Source organism: Triticum urartu, chromosome 4, assembly GCF_003073215.2.
Source record: "Triticum urartu cultivar G1812 chromosome 4, Tu2.1, whole genome shotgun sequence".
NCBI classification, from domain to species: Eukaryota; Viridiplantae; Streptophyta; class Magnoliopsida; order Poales; family Poaceae; genus Triticum; species Triticum urartu.
In genome coordinates, this window is record NC_053025.1 from 45,155,981 (window position 1) to 45,180,315 (window position 24,335).

Below are 24,335 nucleotides of genomic sequence, written 5' to 3' on the forward strand. Positions count from 1 at the left end.
CTATCCTCTGTTTTGGTTGTGTTTTTCGTGTTTAATTAGTGTTTGTGCCAAGTAGAACCGTTGGGAAGACTTGGGGAAAGTCTTTTTAATCTTGCTCTAAAAAACAGAAACTTTAGCGCTCACGAGAATTGCTGCCATTTTTATTTGGGAGTGCTATTTAGTTAATTATTTTTGCAGATGATTAATAGATAAATTCGTCACGTCCATAAATTTATTTTAGAATTTTTGGGGTTCCAGAAGTTTGCGTTAGCTACAGATTACTACAGACTGTTCTGTTTTTGACAGATTCTATTTTTCGTGTGTTGTTTGCTTATTTTGATGAACCTATGGCTGGTAAAATAGTTTATAAACCATAGAGAAGTTGGAATACAGTAGGTTTAACACCAATATAAATCAAGAATGAGTTCATTACATTACCTTGAAGTGGTGTTTTGTTTTCTTTCTCTAACGGAGCTCACGAGATTTTCTATTTTGAGTTTTGTGTTGTGAAGTTTTCAAGTTTTGGGTAAAGTTTTGATGGATTATGGAACAAGGAGTGGAAAGAGCCTAAGCTTGGGGATTCCCAAGGCACCCCAAGGTAAATCCAAGGACACCAAAAAGCCTAAGCTCGGGGATGCCCCGGAAGGCATCCCCTCTTTCGTCTTCGTCTATCGGTAACTTTACTTGGAGCTATATTTTTATTCACCACATGATATGTGTTTTGCTTGGAGCGTCTTGTATGATTTGAGTCTTTGCTTTTTAGTTTACCACAATCATCCTTTATGTCCACACCTTTTGAGAGAGACTCACATGATTTGAAATTTATTAGAATACCCTGTGTGCTTCACTTATATCTTTTGAGCTATATAGTTTTTGCTCTAGTGCTTCACTTATATCTTTTAGAGCACGGTGGTGGTTTCATTCTATGGAAATAATTGATCTCTCATGCTTCACTTATATTATTTTGAGAGTCCTTTAGAACAACATGGAAATTTTCTTTTAGGAATAATATGAAAACTTTCATAGAAGTGCATTGAATACTATGAGAAGTTTGATACTTGATGATTGTTTTGAGATATGGAGATGGTGATATTAGAGTCATGCTAGTTGAGTAGTTGTGAATTTGAGAAATACTTGTGTTGAAGTTTATGATTCCCGTAGCATGCACGTATGGTGAACCATTATGTGATGAAGTCGGAGCATGATTTATTTATTGATTGTCTTCCTTATGAGTGGCGGTCGGGGACGAGCGATGGTCTTTTCCTACCAATCTATCCCCCTAGGAGCATGCGTGTAATACTTTGTTTCGATAACTAATAGATTTTTGCAATAACTATGTGAGTTCTTTATGACTAATGTTGAGTCCTTGGATTATACGCACTCTCACCCTTCCACAATTGCTAGCCTCTCTAGTATTGCGCAACTTTCGCCAGTACCTTAAACCCACCATATACCTTCCTCAAAACAGCCACCATACCTACCTATTATGGCATTTCCATAGCCATTCCAAGATATATTTCCATGCAACTTTCCACCGTTCCGTTATTATGACACGCTTCATCATTGTCATATTGCTTGCATGATCATGTAGTTGACATCGTATTTGTGGCAAAGTCACCGTTCATAATTCTTCATACATGTCACTCATGCATCATTGCACATCCCGGTACACCGCCGGAGGCATTCACATAGAGTCATATTAAGTATTGAGTTGTAATTCTTGAGTTGTAAGTAAATTAAAGTGTGATGATCATCATTATTAGAGCATTGTCCCGGTGAGGAAAGGATGATGGAGACTATGATTCCCCCACAAGTCGGGATGAGACTTCGGACAAAAAAATAAAAAAAATAAAAAAGCCCCAAAAAAGGAAGACACAAATAAAAAATATTGAGAGAAAAAGAGAGAAGGGACAATGTTACTATCCTTTTTCCACACTTGTGCTTCAAAGTAGCACCATGATCTTCATGATAGAGAGTCTCCTATGTTGTCACTTTCATATACTAGTGGGAATTTTACATTATAGAACTTGGCTTGTATATTCCAATGATGGGCTTCCTCAAAATTGCCCTAGGTCTTGTGAGCAAGCAAGTTGGATGCACACCCACTTAATTTCTTTTGTTGAGCTTTCCTACACTTATAGCTCTAAGTGCATCCGTTGCATGTCAATCCCTACTCACTCACATTGATGTCTATTGATGGGCGTATCCATAGCCCGTTGATACGCCTAGTCGATGTGAGACTATCTTCTCCTTTTTTGTCTTCTCCACAACCACCATTCTATTCCACATATAGTATTATGTCCATGGCTCATGCTCATATATTGCGTGAAGATTGAAAAAGTTTGAGCACATCAAAAGTATGAAACAATTGCTTGGCAGTCATCAGGGTTGTGCATGATTTAAATATATTGTGTGGTGAAGATAGAGCATAGCCAGACTATATGATTTTGCAGGGATAACTTTCTTTGGCCATGTTATTTTGAGAAGACATAATTGCTTAGTTAGTACGCTTGAAGTATTATTATTTCTATGTCAATATTGAACTTTTATCTTGAATCTTTCGGATCTAAACATTCATGCCACAATAAAGAAAAATTACATTGAGAAATATGTTAGAAAGCATTCCACATCAAAAATTCTTCTTTTATCATTTACCTATTCGAGGACGAGCATGAATTAAGCTTGGGGATGCTTGATACGTCTCCAACGTATCTATAATTTTTGATTGCTCCATGCTATTATATTATCTGTTTTGGATGTTAATGGGCTTTATTTTACACTTTTATATAATTTTTGGGACTAACCTATTAACCGGAGGCCCAACCCAAATTGCTGTTTTTTTTTCCTATTTTAGTGTTTCGCAGAAAAGGAATATCAAACGAAGTCCAAACGGAATGAAACCTTCGGGAACGTGATTTTCTCAACAAACGTGATCCAGGAGACTTGGAGTGGGAGCCAAGAAACAATCGAGGAGGCCACGAAGCAGGGGGCGCGCCCTCCACCCTCGTGGGCCCCTCGTTGCTCCACCGACGTACTTCTTCCTCCTATATAAGTGCATGTACCCCCCCAAACATCCAGGAGCACCACGAAAACCTAATTCCACCGCCGCAACCTTCTATACCCGAGAGATCCCATCTTGGGGCCTTTTCCGGAGCTCCGCCGGAGGGGGCATTGATCATGGAGGGCCTCTACATCAACTCCATGGCCTCTCCGGTGATGTGTGAGTAGTTTACTTCAGACCTTCGGGTCCATAGCTAGTAGCTAGATGGCTTCTTCTCTCTCTTTGGATCTCAATACAAAGTTCTCCTCGATTCTCTTGGAGATCTATTCGATGCAATCTTCTTTTGCGGTGTGTTTGTCGAGATCCGATGAATTGTGGGTTTATGATCAAGTCTATCTATGAACAATATTTGAATCTTCTCTGAATTCTTTTATGTATGATTGGTTTATCTTTGCAAGTCTCTTTGAATTATCAGTTTGGTTTGGCCTACTAGATTGATCTTTCTTGCAATGGGAGAAGTGCTTAGCTTTGGGTTCAATCTTGCGGTGCTCGATCCCAGTGAGAGTAGGGGAAACGACACGTATTGTATTGTTGCCATCGAGGATAAAAAGATTGGGTTTATATCATATTGCATGAGTTTATCCCTCTACATCATGTCATCTTGCTTAAGGCGTTACTCTGTTCTTATCAACTTAATACTCTAGATGCATGCTAGATAGCGGTCAATGTGTGGAGTAATAGTAGTAGATGCAGAATTGTTTCGGTCTACTTGTCGCAGACGTGATGCCTATATACATGATCATGCCTAGATATTCTCATAACTATGCTCAATTCTATCAATTGCTCAACAGTAATTTGTTGACCCATCGTAATACTTATGCTATCTTGAGAGAAGCCACTAGTGAAACCTATGGCACCCGGGTCTATTCTCCATCATATAAGTTTCCATCTATTTTATTTTGCAATCTTTACTTTCAGCTTGTATCATAAAAATACCAAAAATACTTATCTTATTATTATCATCTCTATCAGATCTCACTCTTGCAAGTTGCCGTGAAGGGATTGACAACCCCTTCATCACGTTGGTTGCGAGGTTCTTATTTGTTTGTGTAGGTACGAGGTGACTCGCGCGTGGTCTCCTACTGGATTGATACCTTGGTTCTCAAAAACTGAGGGAAATACTTACGCTGCTTTACTGCATCATCCTTTCCTCTTCAAGGGAAAACCAATGCAGTGCTCAAGAGGTAGCAGCAACGAGAGGGGAGAGTATGTCTACGTACCCTCGTAGACCGAAAGCGGAAGCGTTTAGTAACGCGGTTGATGTAGTCGAACGTCTTCGTGATCCAACCGATTAAGTACCGAACGCACGACACCTTCGCGATCAGCACATGTTCAGCTCGGTGACGTCCCTCGAACTCTTGATCCAGTTGATGACGAGGGAGAGTTTCGTCAGCACGACGGCGTGGTGACGGTGATGATGAAGTTCACTGGTGCAGGGCTTCGCCTAAGCACTACGACGATATGACCGAGGTGTGTAACTGTGGAGGGGGCACCGCACACGGCTAAAAGATCAACTTGTGTGTCTATGGGGTGCCCCCTTCCCCCATATAGAAAGGAGGGGAGGAGGAGGCCGGCCGGCCCTACGGGGCGCGCCCAAGGAGGGGAGTCCTACTAGGACTCCAAGTCCTGGTAGGATTCCACCAAGAGGAAGAGAGGGGGAAGGAAGGAGAGGGAGAGAGGGAGAAGGAAAGGGGGGCGCCGCCCCGCTTCCCTTGTCCAATTCAGATTGCAAGGGGGGGGGCTGCCCTGGCTCCCCTCCCCTCTCTCCAATAAGGCCCATGGTGGCCCATTAGTTCCCCCGGGGGTTCCGGTAACCCCTCCGGCATTCCGGTTTTACCCGAAACCATCCGGAACACTTCCGGTGTCCGAATAACATGGTCCAATATATCAATCTTTATGTCTCGACCATTTCGAGACTCCTCGCCATGTCCGTGATCTCATCCGGGACTCCGGACAACCTTCTGTACATCAAATCACATAACTCATAATACAAATCGTCAGAGAACGTTAAGCGTGCGGACCCTACGGGTTCGAGAACTATGTAGACATGACCGAGACACATCTCCGGTCAATAACTAATAGCGGAACTTGGATGCTCATATTGGCTCCTACATATTCTACGAAGATCTTTATCGGTCAAACCGCATAAAAACATACGTTGTTCCCTTTGTCGTCAGTTTGTTACTTGCCCGAGATTCGATCGTCGGTATCATCATACATAGTTCAGTATCATTACCGGCAAGTCTCTTTACTCGTTCCGTAATGCATCATCCCGCAACTAACTCATTAGTCACATTGCTTGCAAGGCTTATAGTGATGTGCATTACCGAGAGGGCCTAGAGATACCTCTCCAACAATCAGAGTGACAAATTCTAATCTCGATCTATGCCAACTCAACAAACACCATCGGAGGCACCTGTAGAGCATCTTTATAATCACCCAGTTACGTTGTGACGTTTGATAGCACACTAAGTGTTCCTTCGGTATTCTGGAGTTGCATAATCTCATAGTCATAGGTACATGTATAAGTCATGAAGAAAGCAATAGGAATAAACTAAACGATCATAGTGCTAAGCTAACGAACGGGTCTTATCCATCACATCATTCTCTAATGATGTGATCCCGTTCATCAAATGACAACACATGTCTATGGCTAGGAAACTTAACCATCTTTGATTAACGAGCTAGTCTAGTAGAGGCATACTAGGGACACTCTGTTTGTCTATGTATTCACACATGTACTAAGTTTCAGGTTAATACAATTCTAGCATGAATAATAAACATTTATCATGATATAAGGAAATATAAATAACAACTTTATTATTTCCTCTAGGCATATTTCCTTCAATTAGCATCCCTAGGACAATGAGTAAAAACTATGAATATAAAATTACTAGCTAGAAAAGAACATTCTTCATAAATCACCGCTGCTGGCTCATGCGAATTCTCGTCATTCTGCATGATCTCACTGACCTCCATGTAGTCCGCCTCCACATGTATCTTGTTACACCCCACCTCGTTCGCGAGTATGAGTTCATCTCGCAGTCCTCTTGCTTCCGCCGTCGCCGCATCTTCCATGAAGGATATGTTACTACATGCAACTGCAATGAAAAAGCCATGATCGCCGTGAAGCACTGCACCCGTACTTCCTGTGCCATTATCATAACCAAAGGTGGCTTCAACTTTTAGTTTGATGACCCCCTCTGCTGGTTTACTCCATTCATGCCTTTTAATCTTTGCGCTCTTCAACTTTGCCCATGAGAAATTTTGCACAAGTGTTGAGATTGCCTGAGCCGACCTGGCCGGTTCATACATATGTTCTCCATGTGTGTATTTGTAGCACTCCCACCATACATACAAGATTGTAGTTGCCACTAGATCATTCTGATGCACATCATTTACCAGTGGTCTAACTGAGCTTTTGGATAGTAGCAGGTCGCAAAGCACTGTCCCCCCTTCAGGTTCAATGGAGCACACTTCAGACACTAACTCATGCATTTCCAAGATCCGCCAAATCTCCCTCACTCTCGGGCTTAGAAACATAGCATGCCGAATACTTTCACAATCCGAACTTGAAGTTAGCTAAGACACCCTTGCAGGGGTTGCTCCAAGCAAAGTTCTCCAAACATGAATTTTATTTTTTTATGGCAGACGCAACTTTCAAATGGCACGCCAAACTGGACTAGTACTTGAGGCTTGAATTGAATTTGTCATCCTCAACTTTCGTCCATGTTGGTACCCCCATTCTTCATGATATGCTGATCTTACCGAGAAAACCCCACTCCTATTAAGATGCCATGACACAAAATCTTCCATCATCCCCAAAGCTAATGGAATATATATATACGATAAGTCGATAACTAGCCTAATGGCCTATACACTAACACGCACACAGAGGTTAAATGGGCTGCAGTCACTGCAGCCCATTGTTCATATGTTAGTTTTGTTTTGAAAATCTTGTGAAAATATGTAAATTATAAGCATAGTAAAAATAAAACCTCAAGTACTAGGCCCGCATTTGAGAAAATATTTATATACTCGTTGCAAATGAAAATAAATAAATATATTTTTAAAACATATATACGAGCCTAGTAAATCCTAGACTGCAGATCCTCAAACAAAAACTATTAAATATTATTTTTAAATATATTAAATTTTTATAATTCTTAAATACATTTTTAGTTATATGAATACTTTTAAAATAATAAGTGTATATTTTTATTAAATATATTACAAACCTTTTTTTTGCGGGTGAAATATATTACAAACCTTATGTTAATAGTTTTTATTAAATGCATGCATACTTTTTATGAGACTGTCCAAAATATATGGACATGAATATTTCAACTATACTTCTACTGCGACTATGATTTACTTATTTTAGAAAATTCTAAAAAGGAAAAATAAACTAACGTATGAAAAACGGGCCGCGGTGACTGCAACCCGTTTAAGCACCTGTGTGTTGGTCCATAGACTATTCGGCCTAGTTATCATATATGGACAACAAACTCAAACTGACAGCCTAGTCACTGACAGTGGGCTCGGGTTGGTAGGAGGAAGTCGCTGGTTTGAACTTAGCTCAGCCTAGTCACTGACGGTGGGCCCGGGGCCACCCTGTGGCGTCCCATAAGCTGCAGATATGGTTCCAAACGAGAATTGAACCGTGCATGAACGCCGAGACAAGTTTCTCCAACAGCTTTCCATATTTTTTAAGTTTTTTTTGCGGGGGTCCATATTTTTTAACTTGTGGCATCAAATTGCACATGCCGTGCAACCTCATATACCACCATTGTATTCATCTATTTACTTCCTTCTCAAAAAAATCTATTTACTTTTTTTTTTACATTTGGGGAATCAATATGGCGACAAAGAAATCAGCCTCCGGTCCCTCGGATGCTAGCTCCTACAAGAATCAAGCAACGAGTATCTAGCAAAGCATCTTAATTTGCCAGCACGTCGCTCGTGTTAGGTGATAATCTCCTGTCGTCTTTCATCAGCTACTAGACAAGCTAACACTAGCCGCCCACACATGAGTCAATCAACACCGCAAAGCCAACCACACAATTTTTTGCAATAAAAACCTACGCATTCAGATCTCGCTTTGGACACCAATCATGCAGATCTAAGGAACACACCGGTCTGTTTCGAATGCAAGACTTTTACACATGAGAAGTCCTCATCATTCTTCGAATTTTGGAATATATTCTTTTTGCTACATTTATTTTACCCCTATACACTACTTCCCGCCCTAGGTATGTTATCCCCTCCCTTCTCTCCATTCTAACCGTCCATTCCAACCGTTCTCTATGCTTTTTCCACTGGTTTACCATGAGAGCATCTCAACAGCCTCACATTTTATTGACTTACAATTAAAATCTTTTCATACACAAACACATCAACAATAAAATGACAGGTAAATCATAGTGATTGTGTAGACAAAGTCGTCACAATTTGAACACAATATGTACAAGTAATAGATGTGCAATTCGCGACCTAACATATTAAAATTTTTATATCTACGTTGCAACACATGGACAATTATTTACTAGCCGAAGAAAGAACATAATGAAATCCCTGGGTCTAGTTGGACCAGATGGATAGTTTTATGCGGAACAATGAAATCTTTTCTAATCAAAGGATTTTCAAACGACTTTGGAGGATTTTCGTATTTATGATTTTCTCTGTGCGGACTATCCATAGAAACTTCCCCAAATTAAAAATGCACTACATTGTGTGGTACTCCATGGGAACTTTTAAAAGACCCCTTCCAATAGTCTACAATCAATCAGACAATATTTTTGTGGAATCAATCCTTCACATTTTGGAGGAAAAAAATATTAGCTAAGACTCAGTAAAAAAATTTCTATCCTATACATTAAATGACATCTCTTTTTTTATAGGAATTGAGATGCATGTCATCTCACTTTCTATTATTTTTCTATTCCTATAATATTTCTATTCTATGAACCAAAGGAGGCCTGAGTGGACAAGTTGAAGTCGACAGGCTAGACCTCTACACTATACTTCGAGCCTCACCGGCGCCTGCGAGGACACCAAGACGACGCGAGCGCCATGGCGCACGATGGAGCTTCCCATGGAGCGACCACCGCCCCGCTGCTCGCGTCGACGGAGAAGCCACCGCGGAACATGTACGCCTTCGGCTGCGCCACGCTGGCCTCCATGACCACGATCCTCATGGGTTACAGTACGCGCCCAAACTCTGCTTCCTGGTACGTAGCACACTACAGCGACGACGTGCTCTCGCTGACCTGTTAATTTGCTGCAGATCTCGCGCTGATGAGCGGCGCGCAGCTCTTCATCCGGGAGGACCTGGGGCTCACCGACGAGCAGGTGGAGGTACTGGCTGGGTCCATGAACGTGTACATGCTCGTGTCCATCCTCGCCGCCGGCTGGGCGGCCGACCTCCTGGGCCGCCGCGGCACGCTCGTGCTCGCCAACGGCTTCCTCATGGCCGGCGCGCTCGCCATGTCGCTTGGCGGCAGCTACGCGGCGCTCATGGCCGCGCGCTTCATCACCAGCATCGGCGTTGGCTTCTCCCTCGTCGTCGCGCCGGTCTACAACGCCGAGATCTCGCCGGCCTCCGCGCGTGGCGTGCTTTCCTCGTTACTCGATGTAAGTGCGGGCGCACGCTGCTGCCGCCGTGCTTGAGCGCGCTTGGCGTCTCGTAGATTAATCTTTCGTTGCCGTGCTTGCACAGATATTTGTCAACGTCGGCATCCTGCTCAGTTACGTGTCGAACTACGCCTTGGCTGGCCTGCCGGTGCACCTCAGTTGGCGCGTCATGTACGCCATCGGCGTGCTCCCACCGGTGCTCCTCGCCGCCGGGGTGCTCGCCATGCCGGAGTCCCCGCGGTGGCTCGCCATGCGCGGGCGCGAGGACGACGCGCGCGCAGTGCTCGTGCGCACCTCCGATACCGCCGCCGAGGCCGAGCTCCGGTTCGAGGAGATCAAGCGGGTCGTCGAGGCGCCGCGAGAAGCCGATAGCGGCGTGTGGCGGGAGCTGATCTTTCGACCGTCGGCGATGGTCCGGCGGATCCTCGTCTTCGTGGTCGGGCTCAACTTCCTCCAGCAAGCGTTGGGCGTCGACGCCATCCTGCTGTACAGCCCGCTCATGTTCAAGAAGGCAGGCATGTCGTCGAATAGCGCCATCTTGGGCGCCACCGTGGCCATCGGTGTCGTCAAGACGTGCTTCATACTCGTGGTCTCGCTCTTCTCCGACCGCTTCGGCCGGCGGCCGCTCCTGCTGGCCAGCGCCGGCGGCGTGGCCGCCTCGCTGACCGGCCTGGCTCTCACACTCTGCATCGGCGAGACGTCGCCAGCGAGCACGGCTGCCTGCGTGGCGTTCACGCTGGCCACGGTCGCGGCGTTTTCGGTCGGGTGGGGGTCGCTCCCGTCCACGTACACGGCAGAGATCACGCCGCTGCGGCTGCGTGCGCAGGGCTCGAGCCTGGGCATGGCGGTGAACCGGCTGACTTGCGGGGTGGTAAGCATGTCGTTCATATCGCTAGCGGGCTGGATCACCATGCCCGGGTGCTTCTTTCTGTACGCCAGTATGGCGGCCACGGCGTACGTGTTCGTCTTCCTGCGCCTGCCAGAGACGAAGGGCCGGACCCTAGAGGAGATGGACGTGCTCTTTTCCAAATGATTATGTCATCTGTAGGTTTTCGGCCACAGTTCAATGCACGCTGTTGCGGCCCGCAGCACGTTTGGTAGAAACCTTTGAAAAAAAAATGTGTGAACTCTTTTGTGATTGCATCATCGATAGGGATCAATAAAAGGCTTCTACTCCTCGAATGGAATAGATTGACTCTCTCGTGTTATTGGGTAAATAACTACACTGAGAATATATTTTAGAGCATCAACAGTCGGAATAGTCAAATCTGCCTCCTATATGTCCGCGGATGCGCTGGCCGCCCACCTCTCATTTGTTGTGTCCGCAGCCGCCTCCTCCCCCTCATATCTAGACCCCCACCTTGCAATTCCATGCAACATAGATAGATAGCATAGCATAGTATCAAACATAGCAAGTTCATTTCAACAGGACATACACAAAAGATAGATAGTTCGATCGATGTACTAAGACAAATACAACTAAAAGTGTGCAATAGTTTGTGGAGTTCACCGCTTCCTCGATTAGCCCTTCCCCTTGGCGTCTCTGGTGTGGTGGCAGTAGGTGTCAAAGTCCACGTTGGACACGTCGGTGGCCGAAGGGGCATCATGGTCACTAGAGGGTGAGGACGAGAAGGGGAGCCCGACCAGACGCCGGGTCATGCTGGCCTGCTCCTTGGCAAGCCGCTCCACTTTCAGTGTGTTGGCCGCCTTCTCCTTGTCAAGGCGCTCGAACTCCTCAAGGCCGAGCCACAATGCCTTGACAATTTTGCAGCGGCGGGCGACCATCTCGGCCGTGGTCAACGACCAATGGATGACATCATGGAGGAGATCTTCCTCCGAGTCCGAGGGGAGGGCAACCCACGTGGATTTGCACGACCCGCAAACAGACCGAATAGATCCGGCCTAGGCCACCCACCTCGCACGACAAGGTGCCCTCACCTCCAACCCAAGGAGTCACCCCGTCAACTCGGTGGTGCCGGCACGAGTATACATCGTCCGGGAGGAGTAGGGGACGGAGGTGATGGGCGCCACTACTCGCCCCGCCGCCTCACCGAGGAGGGCGTGGACCGCGATGCGCCAGCGCTATCGGATGCTTAGCTTGAGCTACCCCACCGGGCCACCTGGGAGGGCAAGGAGCTCAAGTTGCTGCCCCTGTCGATCCGTGACCGGCAGAGGGCAACACGGACGATGGGATCCTCGTCCGACTCCACCGCTAGGGCGTTCCAGTCAACGGGGTCGGCCTCATACAAGGAACTGGTAATAGCCTGCAAGTGTACAAGGTTTAGTTGTATCTTTTTTAAGAGTATGGATCCCACAAGGAGCACAGGAGATGGACTTTGTCTCCCGCAGAGATTTATGAACAGTGCATGCAAGTTAGTTGTGGTTTAAAGTGAAGTGGATGCGAAAAGTTTTGAAGTTGTAAGGATGAAAGGTGACTACAAATAATAGTACACAAGAAAAGTAAATGAGTAACAAAGAGTAAGGAAATGATGAAATCAACAACCGGGCTAAGGAATTCTAAGGGAGTCTAGATTGCCCACTTGTATGTATCTAACGTAACATATGCATAGTTTTAGGTTCGGATAATCAAGCCTCTTTTTGTTGTTTGTAGTGGGCGGAGCCTGATACAACATACGAGCTACATGTGTAGTCTCCATATCACATACATCAGTACCGTTTCTCATCACATTGAGGTTATGACAACGATAATTTAGAATGGGGGGTGCAACCAATGGTCGGTTCTCCATTACTCCCCTAATTGCAAGGGGGGGATGAGAAGATATTACTGTCATCTCTTTAACTCGACATCCCTACCTTTACAATGTCAGTAATAAACTCCACGGCCATAAAGTGAAAATACTGAGTGGGGCCCCTTACAAAACATTCTTGAAGGCTATGAACTCAACATGCAAGTGGGGATTTCATATCCTATTGGTGTTCAACACATAAACATACCAGGGTTCCTCCATATCCCTGAGAACTAGGGAACTACTCTCACATAAGGACAAACATCTGTATGAATGTGTTGGAATATGCCCTAGAGGCAGTAATATTGTATTATTATATTGCCATATTCATAATTAAATGTTTATATTTCATGCGATAACTATTATGATCCTGAAATATGTGATTCAATGAAAAACTCATATGCATGTGTGAAATGATAAACAGATAAAATAAAGGTTCCTAGTGTTGCCTCTAAGACTAGCTCAAGTGCTCAAGTGTTGCTGGTGATCACGTTTCCCGGATCTTAGGATATCGTTAAGTGTAATGATAGTCCTAAAACAACAATGAGATTATGACCTTGGAAGAACGATCATATTGAATCGACCCAAACTTGTTTGTTATGAACCGAGATAATATCGTCTGTAATCAATTGTAATAACACAGAGTGTTAACATTGATGGAAATATGCCCTAGAGGCAATAATAAAATGGTTATTATTATATTTCCTAAATCATGATAAAGGTTTATTATTCATGCTAGAATTTTATTGACCGAAAACTTAAATAAATGTGTGAATACATAAACAAATACCGTGTCCCTACCGAGCCTCTACTAGACTAGCTCGTTGGTCAAAGATGGTTAAGGTTTCCTAACCATGGACATGTGTCGTCATTTGATAACATGATCACATCATTAGGAGAATGATGTGATGGACAAGACCCATCCATTAGCTTAGCATAATGATTGTTCAGTTTTATTGCTATTGCTTTCTTCATGTCAAATACATATTCCTTCGACTATGAGATTATGCAACTCCCGGATACCGGAGGAATACCTTGTGTGCTATAAAATGTCACAACGTAAATTGGTGATCATAAAGATGCTCTACAGGTATCTCCGAAAGTGTTTGTTGAGTTGGCATAAATCGAGATTAGGATTTGTCACTCCGAATATCGGAGAGGTATCTCTGGGCCCTCTCGGTAATACACATCATAAGATTGCAAGCAAACGACTAAGGAGTTAATCACGAGGTGATGTATTACAAAACGAGTAAAGAGACTTACCGGTAACGAGATTGAACCAGGTATGAAGATACCGACGATCGAATCTCGGGCAAGTAACATACCGACAGACAAAGGGAATAACATATGTTGTAATAACGGTTCGACCGATAAAGATCTTCGTAGAATATGTAGGAGCCAATATGAGCATCCAGGTTCCGCTATTGGTTATTGACCGGAGAAGTGTCTCGGTCATGTCTACATTGTTCTCGAACCCGTAGGGTCCACACGCTTAACGTTCGATGACGATATTGTATTATATGAGTTATGTCATTTGGTGACTGAATGTTGTTCGGAGTCCCACATGAGGTCATGGGAATGAGGTGTAACACGCTCGATGCGACTATAGCTCCCACGTGTCGAGGCACGACTTAGAGACATAATCGCATTGAAGGCATATGTCGCAAGTTAGGCAATCTTCACAACATCCCATGTAATATAATAATAAAAAAGGGGAGAACATAGTTGGCTTACACTTGCCACGTCAATCAAGGTACATAAATAACATTACATCATCCAAACACTCATGGCCCGACTACGGCGCCAAAATAAAAGATAACCCAACATGCGACATGGTCCCGATCACCCCCAACTAGGCACCACTACTGATCATCAGGAAAGGAAACATAGTAACGTTGAGAGTGTTCGTCGAACTCCCACTTGAGCTCAAGCGCGTCTCCTGGAGCGAAATCATCAGGCCCTACATCTGGTGTAATAGTAATCTGTGAGCCACAGGGACTCAGCAGTCTCGCACCCTCGCGATCAAGACTATTTAAGCTTATAGGTAAGGCAGGGTAAATATGTGGAGCTACAGCAAGCGACTCGCAAAAATATGGTGGCTAACTTATTCGCAAAAGAGAGCGAGAAGAGGAGGCAAAGCGCGAGCGAGAAACTAGAGAACAACCTGCGCAAGCATTACTCCAACATCGTGTCCGCTTCCCGGACTCCGCCGAGAAGAGGCCATCACGGTAACACACTCAGTTGATTCATTTTAATTAAGTTAAGGTTCAAGTTATCTACAACCGGACATTAACAAATTCCCATCTGCCCATAACCGCGGGCACGGCTTTCGAAAGTTCAAATCCCTGCAGGGGAGTCCCAACTTAGCCCATGACAAGCTCTCACGGTCAACGAAGGAATAGACCTCCTCCCAAGATGTTCCGTTCAGACTCGGTATCTCGGTTCTTCAAGACACTTCGACATGTTAAAACAAGACCAGCAACACCGCCCGAATGTGCCGACAAATCCCGATAGGAGCTGCACATATCTCTTTCTCAGGGCACACTCATATTGTCTAAACTTTCGGTAGGCCAGCCCAGAGTTGCCCCTGGTAGCCACCGGCGGCTGACGAGTTGGAACAACACTCAGAGGAGCACTGGCCCCGGGGGGGTTAAAATAAGATGACCCTCGGGCTCCGTAAACCCAAGGGAAAAGAGGCTAGGTGGCAAATGGTAAAACCAAGGTTGGGCATTGCTGGACAAGCTTTAATCAAGGCGAAATATCAAGGGGTTCCCATTATAACCCAACCACGTAAGGAAAGCAAAATCTGGAAACATAACACCGATATGACGGAAACTAGGGCGGCAAGAGTGGAACAAAACACTAGGCGAGAGGCCGAGCCTTCCACCCTTTACCAAGTATATATCTGGATTAAGATAACAAGATAATATAGTGATATCCCAACAAGTAAATAAATGTTCCAACAAGGAACGACCTTCAATCTTCACCTGCAACTAGCAACGCTATAAGAGGGGCTGAGCAAAGCGGTAACATGGCCAATAAACGGTTTGCTAGGACAAGGTGGGTTAGAGGTTTGACATGGCAATTTGGGAGGCTTGAAAGCAAGTGGTAGGCATCATAGCATTGGCATAGAAAAAGAGCGAGCAAACTAGCATAGCAAAGATAGTAGTGATTTCGAGGGTATGATCATCTTGCCTACACAGTTGTCAGAGTTGACTGGATCCTTGAAAGCAAACTCAACGGGCTCCTCTTTAGCGAATTCGTCTCCCGGCTCTACCCAAATAAGACAAACAAGCAACCAGGACACAATCAACCACGTGCAAGGATCAAACAATATGATGCAATGATGATATGCTATGCGGGATGCGATGCGGGATGCATATGCAAGATGTGACAGGAAATGCAAGAACCTGGCCTCAACTTGGAAATCCAAGTGTGCCACTGGAAAGATGAGATGAAATCGCTTGAAAACGATATAAAGAACGCCGGAATCGGAGTTACGGTTTGAAAATGGCAAGCGATTCAAATATGACACTGGTCTGCGATTTACAGCAATTAACCAACTAAATGCAACGAAATGAACATGTTACGGCACCCAAACATGACAACAAAATACATGGCAGGGATGCATTCAAGATGCTTAACAAAAGTCTAGCACTGAGCTACGGCCAATTCATCCATTAACAGGTTCAAACAAGCATGGAAAAATGCATATGGCAAACAGATTGCAGACTTAGTGAAATCAACACTTGTCTGGAATTTCAGATCAGGTAGCCCACTTCGGAGCAACAAAACTACATGCTACAGGACCTGAACATGACAAAGTAGAGCATGGCATGGAGCTACTCAAAAAGCTTACAAGATTCATAAAACATCCTTACTGATCATCCTCAAAAGAGGCACGGATCACTAGGAAACAACATGAACATATGGCATCATGAGATAAACAGGTCAAGGACTTAGTGGAAATGCTAAGTCCCTGAAAACAGAATTATCAAGTGCACCACTTTGCAAGCTTGTGCTAGTCACCATACACATCACAAAAATACATGGGTTGCACCTCTGGAAAGATGACAAAACCCTCAACAAAACATATGTAGAACTCATGGGCATAGCATGCACACAATAATCATGGCAAAAATGACAAAAACCTAAATGGAGTAGCAGATCTGACAATTATCTCAAGTAGCCCTCTTCTAACAGCACTTCTGGCATCAAGATGAACTCAAATGAAAATGATGCAATGGAATGAAATGATGTACTCTCTGAGATGAACATTTTGATATGCTATATGCATGAATCGGAGCTATGGATGCAAAGTTACAAGGCTATGAACATGAGCACTTGGATCTGGGATTTCGAGACTTAGAAGAAAATCACACCCCGTGAAAAGTGGATCTCGCGGATCGGGACGGAGCGGTGCGGGGACGGGCGAGGGTGTTTGGATCGGGGACCGGTGGATTTGGTCACGATCCGGATCCGGCCGGAATCTCGCCGGAGTTCACCGGGGAGGTGACCGGAGATGGTGGTGGAGACGGCCGACGAGCGAGGCGAGCGGGGCGGCGGCGCGGCGAGCACCGGGCGGCGAGGCAGGCCGCGGCGGCCGGCGCGGAGGCGGCGGGGCGGCGATGACCGGGCGGCGCGGTCCGGCCGAGCCTCGGGCACGAGGAGGCGGGGCGAGGGAGCGGGCCGCGGGGGCCGGCTCCGGGCTCCCGGGCCGCGGCGGCGGCTGGCGGCGGAGGTGCCACGTGGCAGCCTACCACTGGTGCGAGCGGGCGGCGGACGGTGTCCGGCCGGCACGGACGTGTCCGGCGCGGGCGGTGGATTTTTAGGGTTAGAGGAAGGGGAAGATCCGCGAATTTCGGGAGGGGACTTTAAATAGAGGTAGAGGGAGCTAGGAGAGTCCAAATGAGGTGCGGTTTTCGGCCAGGCGATCATGATCGAACGATCTAGAAGATGGAGAAGGCTTAGGTGGGTTTTGGGCCAAATTGGAGGGGTGTTGGGCTGCAACACACACGAGGCCTTTTCGGTCCCTCGATTAACCGTTGGCGTATCAAACGAAGTCCAAATGATACGAAACTTGATAGGCGGTCTACCAGTAGTAAACCAAGGCCGCTTGGCAAGTCTCGGTCCAATCCGGAAATGTTTAATCCCCACACATGAAAGAAAGGTAGAATTGACCACCGAAGGAGAACGAAGCGCCGGAATGCAAAACGGACAACGGGGAAAATGCTCGAATGCATGAGATGACACGTATGCAAATGCAATGCACATGATGACATGATATGAGATGCATGACAACGATAACAACACATGGAGACAAAGACCCGAACCCGAGAAAATAAATAACTTAACGCCGGAAACGGCAAGAGTTGGAGTACAAATTGGGAAAGTTACAACCGGGGTGTTACAACACTCCACCACTACGAAAGGATCTCGTCCCGAGATCTAGGACTGAAAGAACGCCGGGTACTCAGAACGGAGGTGATCCTCGCGTTCCCAGGTAGCTTCACGGTCGGAATGGTGTGACCACTTGACTTTGAGAAATTTGATTGACTTATTGCGAGTCTTGCGTTCAGTCTCTTCAAGAATAGCAACTGGGTGCTCACGATAAGAGAGATCTTCTTGGAGCTCAATGTCCTCGAAGTTGACGGTGCGGTCAGGAGTCTTGAAGCACTTTCGAAGCTGAGAGACATGGAACACGTCATGAACATTTGCAAAGTTTGAAGGAAGCTCGAGTTGATAGGCGAGGTCGCCTCTCTTGCTGACAATCTTGAAAGGTCCCACGTATCTGGGGGCAAGCTTCCCTTTGATACCGAAGCGACGAGTACCTTTCATAGGAGAGACGCGGAGGTAAACATGATATCCGATCTCGAAAGCCAAATCACGATGCTTACTATCATAGTAGCTCTTCTGGCGGGACTGGGCTGCTTTGAGGTTATCTCGAATGACTTTGCACATTTATTCTGCCTCTGTGATTAAGTCATTACCCAAAAGCTGACGTTCACCGGTTTCAGACCAGTTGAGAGGGGTACGGCACTTCCTGCCATACAGAATTTCAAATGGGGCCTTGCCCGAACTTGCTTGAAAACTGTTGTTGTGGGAGAATTCAGCATAAGGAAGACAATCCTCCCATTTCGTGCCGAAGGAGATCACACAAGCCCTGAGCATATCTTCAAGAATCTGGTTGACACGCTCGACTTGACCGCTAGTTTGAGGATGGAAAGCTGTGCTGAAGCGGATGTTGGTGCCCATGGCCTTCTGAAAAGAATCCCAAAACTTGGAGGTAAAAATGCTGCCACGGTCTGAAGAGATCACTTGTGGAATACCGTGCAGAGAGACAATTCGAGAGGTATAGAGTTACGCCAATTGAGCTGCAGTGATCGACTCTTTGATAGGCAGAAAGTGAGCCACTTTAGTGAGTTTGTCGATGACAACGAATATAGCATCATTGCCACGCTTGGACTTTGGAAACCCAGTCACGAAGTCCATTTCAATGTGGTCAAACTTCCATTCTGGAATGGCAAGAGGTTGGAGGAGACCAGCTGGCCTTTGGTGTTCTGCCTTCACTCTTTTGCAGACATCACATTCATTCACGAATTGAGCAATCTCGCGCTTCATTCGAGTCCACCAATAAGCCTTCTTAAGGTCCTGATACATCTTCGTGCTCCCAGGGTGGATGGAGAGGAGAGAATTGTGAGCCTCGTTCATGATCACTTTACGGAGGTCACCTTTGGGTACAACAATACGATCCTCGAAGAAGAGAGTGTCCTTGTCATCAAGGCGGTAGCACTTGTACTTGGGTTGACTCTTGGCAATCCCAATCTTCACCTTTTTCACCATAGCATCAAGAAGCTGGGCTTGGCGAATCTGGTCTTCTAAGGTAGGAGAGACTTGAAGGTTGGTGAGGAAACCTTGAGGAACAACTTGCAGATTAAGTTTGCGGAAAGCTTCACAAAGCTCAGGTTGATAAGGCTTGAGAATCAGACTGTTGCAGTAAGCCTTTATGCTCAATGCGTCAACAATCACATTGGCCTTGCCTGGAGTATACTCGATACTCGGATTATACTCTTGAATCATTTCGACCCATCGAGTTTGCCTGAGGTTGAGATTAGGCTGAGTGAAGATGTACTTGAGACTCTTGTGATCAGTGAAAATATCCACTTTTCTTCCCAATAAGAGATGTCTCCAAGTCAAAAGAGCATGCACAACTGCCGCCAACTCGAGATCATGAGTGGGGTAGTTCTTCTCATTAGGCTTCAACTGGCGAGATGTATAAGCAAAAACTTTCTTCTCTTGCATCAAAACTGCGCCAAGACCTTGAAGAGAGGCATCACAAAAGACCTCGTATGGCTTGGATTCATCAGGCGGAGTCAGAACTGGAGCAGTGATCAATTTCTCTTTCAAAGTGTTGAAAGCAATGTCACACTCCGGAGACCAAACATACTTGACGTGCTTCTGGAGAAGATTTGAGAGAGGCTTCGCGATATTTGAAAAGTTTTCAATGAATCTTCGGCAATAACTTGCGAGACCGAGGAAGCTACGGAGTTGCTTCACGTTCTGAGGAGGTTCCCAATTCACAATTGCAGACACCTTCTCAGGATTCACGGCAATGCCCTTGGCAGAGATGATATGACCAAGATAAAGAACCTCATCGAGCCAAAATTCACACTTAGAGAACTTGGCATAGAACGGGTGTTCCCTGAGCTTATCGAGTACCAAACGCAAGTGCTTGGCATGATCTTCCTTGTTCTTCGAGAAAACCAGAATGTCGTCGAGATAGACCAAAACGAAGTCATTGGTGTAGGCGTTGAAGATGAAGTTCATCATGCGAGAGAACGTCGGAGGAGCGTTGACGAGGCCGAAAGACATGACAGTGTATTCATATGAACCATAGCTTGTCCTGAAAGCCGTCTTGGGAATGTCTTGCTCACAGATTCGAATCTGATGATAACCCATACAGAGATCAAGCTTGGAGAATACTTGGGCACCTTTGAGTTGTTCGAACAGCTCATTGATGTTAGGAAGTGGATATTTGTTCTTGATGGTCTTCTTGTTCAATGGACGGTAATCAACACAAAGTCGGCCCGTTCCATCCTTCTTCTTCACAAAAAGAACACCACAACCCCACGGAGAAGAAATAGGCCGGATGAGACCCATTTTCTCTTGAATATCGAGTTGCTTCTTCAACTCCTTCAACTCTTCAGGTCCGAGCTTTTAAGGACGCTTGCACACAGGTTCCGTGCCGGGCTCAAGATCAATAACGAATTCAACTGGCCGATGCGGAGGCATTCCTAGAAGTTCTTCTGGAAAGACGTCTTGATATTCGCAAATGACTGGAATTTGCGAAATAGCATCGAGTTCACCCTTCTCATTGAGAGAAAACAGACGGATAGTATCATCACGAGCGGCAAAGACAATTACATCCTCAGACGAATGAGTCAATTGAATCTGCCTGGCTGCACAATCAAGCTGAGCCTTGTGCTTAGAAAGCCAATCCATTCCGAGAATAAGATCAATATCCGAGTCACCAAGAACATTCGGAGAGGACAAGAACTTATAGTCCCCCAAAGTGATAGTAACATCCGGAACACATACTCGAGATGTCATTTGACGGGCCGGAGAGACAATAGCCAACGGTTTCGGCAACACTTGAGTGACAAAATCATGCTTGGATGCAAAAGGTCTCGAGATGAAACAATGCGATGCACCAGTGTCAAAAAGAACTCTTGCGGGAATATCATTAACAGGAAGGTTACCCATGATGACATCTGATGAATCCTCTGCCTGAGCTGCATTCACCATATTGACCTTGGCGTACTTGGGGTTATGCTTGACCACAGTTGTACTTGCCGATCTGACAGGAGGAGGAGGAGGAAGACGCCTCTGGTTGAAACACTTGTTGGCATAGTGACCCTTCTGTTGGCACTTGTTGCACGTGACCTCTGAAAGCGGACGGTGGTATGGAGCACTCGATCTTGGAGCTTGAGACGAAGTCTTGTTCTAAAAGCCAGGGTTGGGTGGGTGGGAAGATCCACTGCCACCTTTGCTCTTCTGCTGATACGGCTGACGGAACGGAGGAGGAAGCCAATACTTCTGCTGCTTGGCCACTTGAGTAGAGGAAGAAGGAGTAACATCTCTGACTCGCTTCTTGGAAGCATCACACCTCAACTGAGCAGCCTCTTGCTTCAATGCCATGTTGTAGAACTCATCGTACCTCAATGGCTCAAAGAGAACAAGAGCTAGCTGGATTTCTTCTCTGAGACCACCCTTGAACTGGTATATCATGCTCTTCTCATCAGGTACGTCCTGCTTGGCAAAGCGGGCGAGCTTCTGAAACAACTTGTTGTAGTCATAGACAGACAAAGAGCCTTGCTTCAGGTTGCGGAATTCCTCACGCTTGCTTTCAACCACGCTCTGAGGAATATGATGAGCTCGGAAATCTTGACGAAATTCATCCCAAGTGATAACACGTCCACCTCTGGAATCCTTGTACTGCTGGAACCATTCTGCAGCTTGATCTTTGAGTTGGAAGGAAGCGAACTTGACAAAGTCCTCAGGCCTGACGTTACTGCACTCGAAATGCTTACACAGATCCACAAGCCAATCATCAGCATCGGTTGCCTCAACACAATTGCTGAAAGTCTTTGGCCCGTTAGCAAGGAACTGGTTGAGTGTAGCAAAGTGATTCTGATTGTTGCCTTGGTTCCCTTGGTTGCCTTGATTGCGCTCTTGGAGAATTTGCATGATCAACTGTGTGTTTGCATTGGTTGCGGCCATCACAGCTTGCCATGCCTCCGGAGGAGGGGGAGGTGGTGGCGGATCAGGATTCGGAGTCGTGCGTGTTGGAGGAGCCATCCTGAAGAGGTTGACATCCATTAGCACATTGATAGACAAATATTGAAGCTGAATCCAACGGAATGAAAATTGCAACATATAGTCTTCACATCCGAACAAAATGAACGAATGCATTCCTCTTGAAATGGTCACATATCCATAAATTGAGAAGCCACGTAGAATTAAGGTAGAGAAATAAAATTACATCATCCAAACACTCATGGCCCGACTACGGCGCCAAAATAAAAGATAACCCAACATGCGACACGGTCCCGATCACCCCCAACTGGGCACCACTACTGATCATCAGGAAAGGAAACATAGTAATGTTGAGAGTCTTTGTCGAACTCCCACTTGAGCTCAAGCGCGTCTCCTACAGCGGAATCATCAGGCCCTGCATTTGGTGTAATAGTAATCTGTGAGCCACAGGGACTCAGCAGTCTCGCACCCTCGTGATCAAGACTATTTAAGCTTATAGGTAAGGCAGGGTAAATATGTGGAGCTGCAGCAAGCGACTAGCAAAAATATGGTGGCTAACTTATTCGCAAAAGAGAGCGAGAAGAGGAGGCAAAGCGCGAGCAAGAAATTAGAGAACAACCTGCGCAAGCATTACTCCAACACCGTGTCCGCTTCCCGAACTCCACCGAGAAGAGGCCATCACGGTAACACACTCAATTGATTCATTTTAATTAAGTTAAGGTTCAAGTTATCTACAACCGGACATTAACAAATTCCCATCTGCCCATAACCGCGGGCACGGCTTTTGAAAGTTCAAATCCCTGCAGGGGAGTCCCAACTTAGCCCATGACAAGCTCTCACGGTCAACGAAGGAATAGACCTCCTCCCAAGACGTTCCAATCAGACTCGGTATCTCGGTTCTTCAAGACACTTCGACATGTTAAAACAAGACCAACAACACCGCCCGAATGTGCCGACAAATCCCGATAGGAGCTGCACATATCTCTTTCTCAGGGCACACTCATATTGTCTAAACTTCCGGTAGGCCAGCCCAGAGTTGCCCCTGGTAGCCACCGGCGGCTGACAAGTTGGACCAACACTCAGAGGAGCACTGGCCCCGGGGGGGTTAAAATAAGATGACCCTCAAGCTCCGGAAACCCAAGGGAAAAGAGGCTAGATGGCAAATGGTAAAACCAAGGTTGGGCATTGCTGGACAAGCTTTAATCAAGGCGGAATATCAAGGGGTTCCCATTATAACCCAACCGCGTAAGGAACGCAAAATCCGGGAACATAACACCGATATGACGGAAACTAGGGCGGCAAGAGTGGAACAAAACACTAGGCGAGAGGCCGAGCCTTCCACCCTTTACCAAGTATATAGATGCATTAAGATAACAAGATAATATAGTGATATCCCAACAAGTAAATAAATGTTCCAACAAGGAACGGTCTTCAATCTTCAGCTGCAACTAGCAACGCTATAAGAGGGGCTGAGCAAAGCGGTAACATAGCCAATCAATGGTTTGCTAGGACAAGGTGGGTTAGAGGTTTGACATGGCAATTTGAGAGGCTTGAAAGCAAGTGGTAGGCATCGTATCATTGGCATAGCAAAAGAGCGAGCAAACTAGCATAGCAAAGATAGTAGTGATTTCGAGGGTATGATCATCTTGCCTGCACAGTTGTCAGAGTTGACTGGATCCTCGAAAGCAAACTCAACGGGCTCCTCGTTAGCGAACTCATCTACCGAATCTACCCAAACAAGACAAACAAGCAACAAGGACACAATCAACCACGTGCAAGGATCAAACAATATGATGCAATGATGATATGCTATGCGGGATGCGATGCGGGATGCATATGCAAGATGTGACAGGAAATGCAAGAACCTAGCCTCAACTTGGAAATCCAAGTGTTCCACTGGAAAGATGAGATGCAATCGCTTGAAAACGATATAAAGAACACCGGAATCGGAGTTACGGTTTGGAAATGGCAAGCGATCCAAATATGACACCGGTCTGCGATTTACAGCAAGTAACAAACTAAATGCAATGAAATGAACATGTTACGTCACCCAAACATGACAACAAAATACATGGCAGGGATGCATTCAAGATGCTTAA

At 45.7% G+C, this 24,335-nt stretch overlaps 1 protein-coding gene across 1 annotated transcript; it reads left to right on the plus strand.

Moving 5' to 3' along the window:
* Window positions 1-9,011: 9,011 nt before the first annotated feature.
* LOC125550544 (polyol transporter 5-like) lies at window positions 9,012-10,862 on the plus strand. The gene is made up of 3 exons (XM_048713567.1): window positions 9,012-9,245; window positions 9,327-9,673; window positions 9,759-10,862. Exons 1-3 carry the CDS (start codon window positions 9,113-9,115, stop codon window positions 10,704-10,706), a joined length of 1,428 nt encoding a protein of 475 aa, XP_048569524.1. The 5' UTR covers window positions 9,012-9,112; the 3' UTR covers window positions 10,707-10,862.
* Window positions 10,863-24,335: the final 13,473 nt, after the last annotated feature.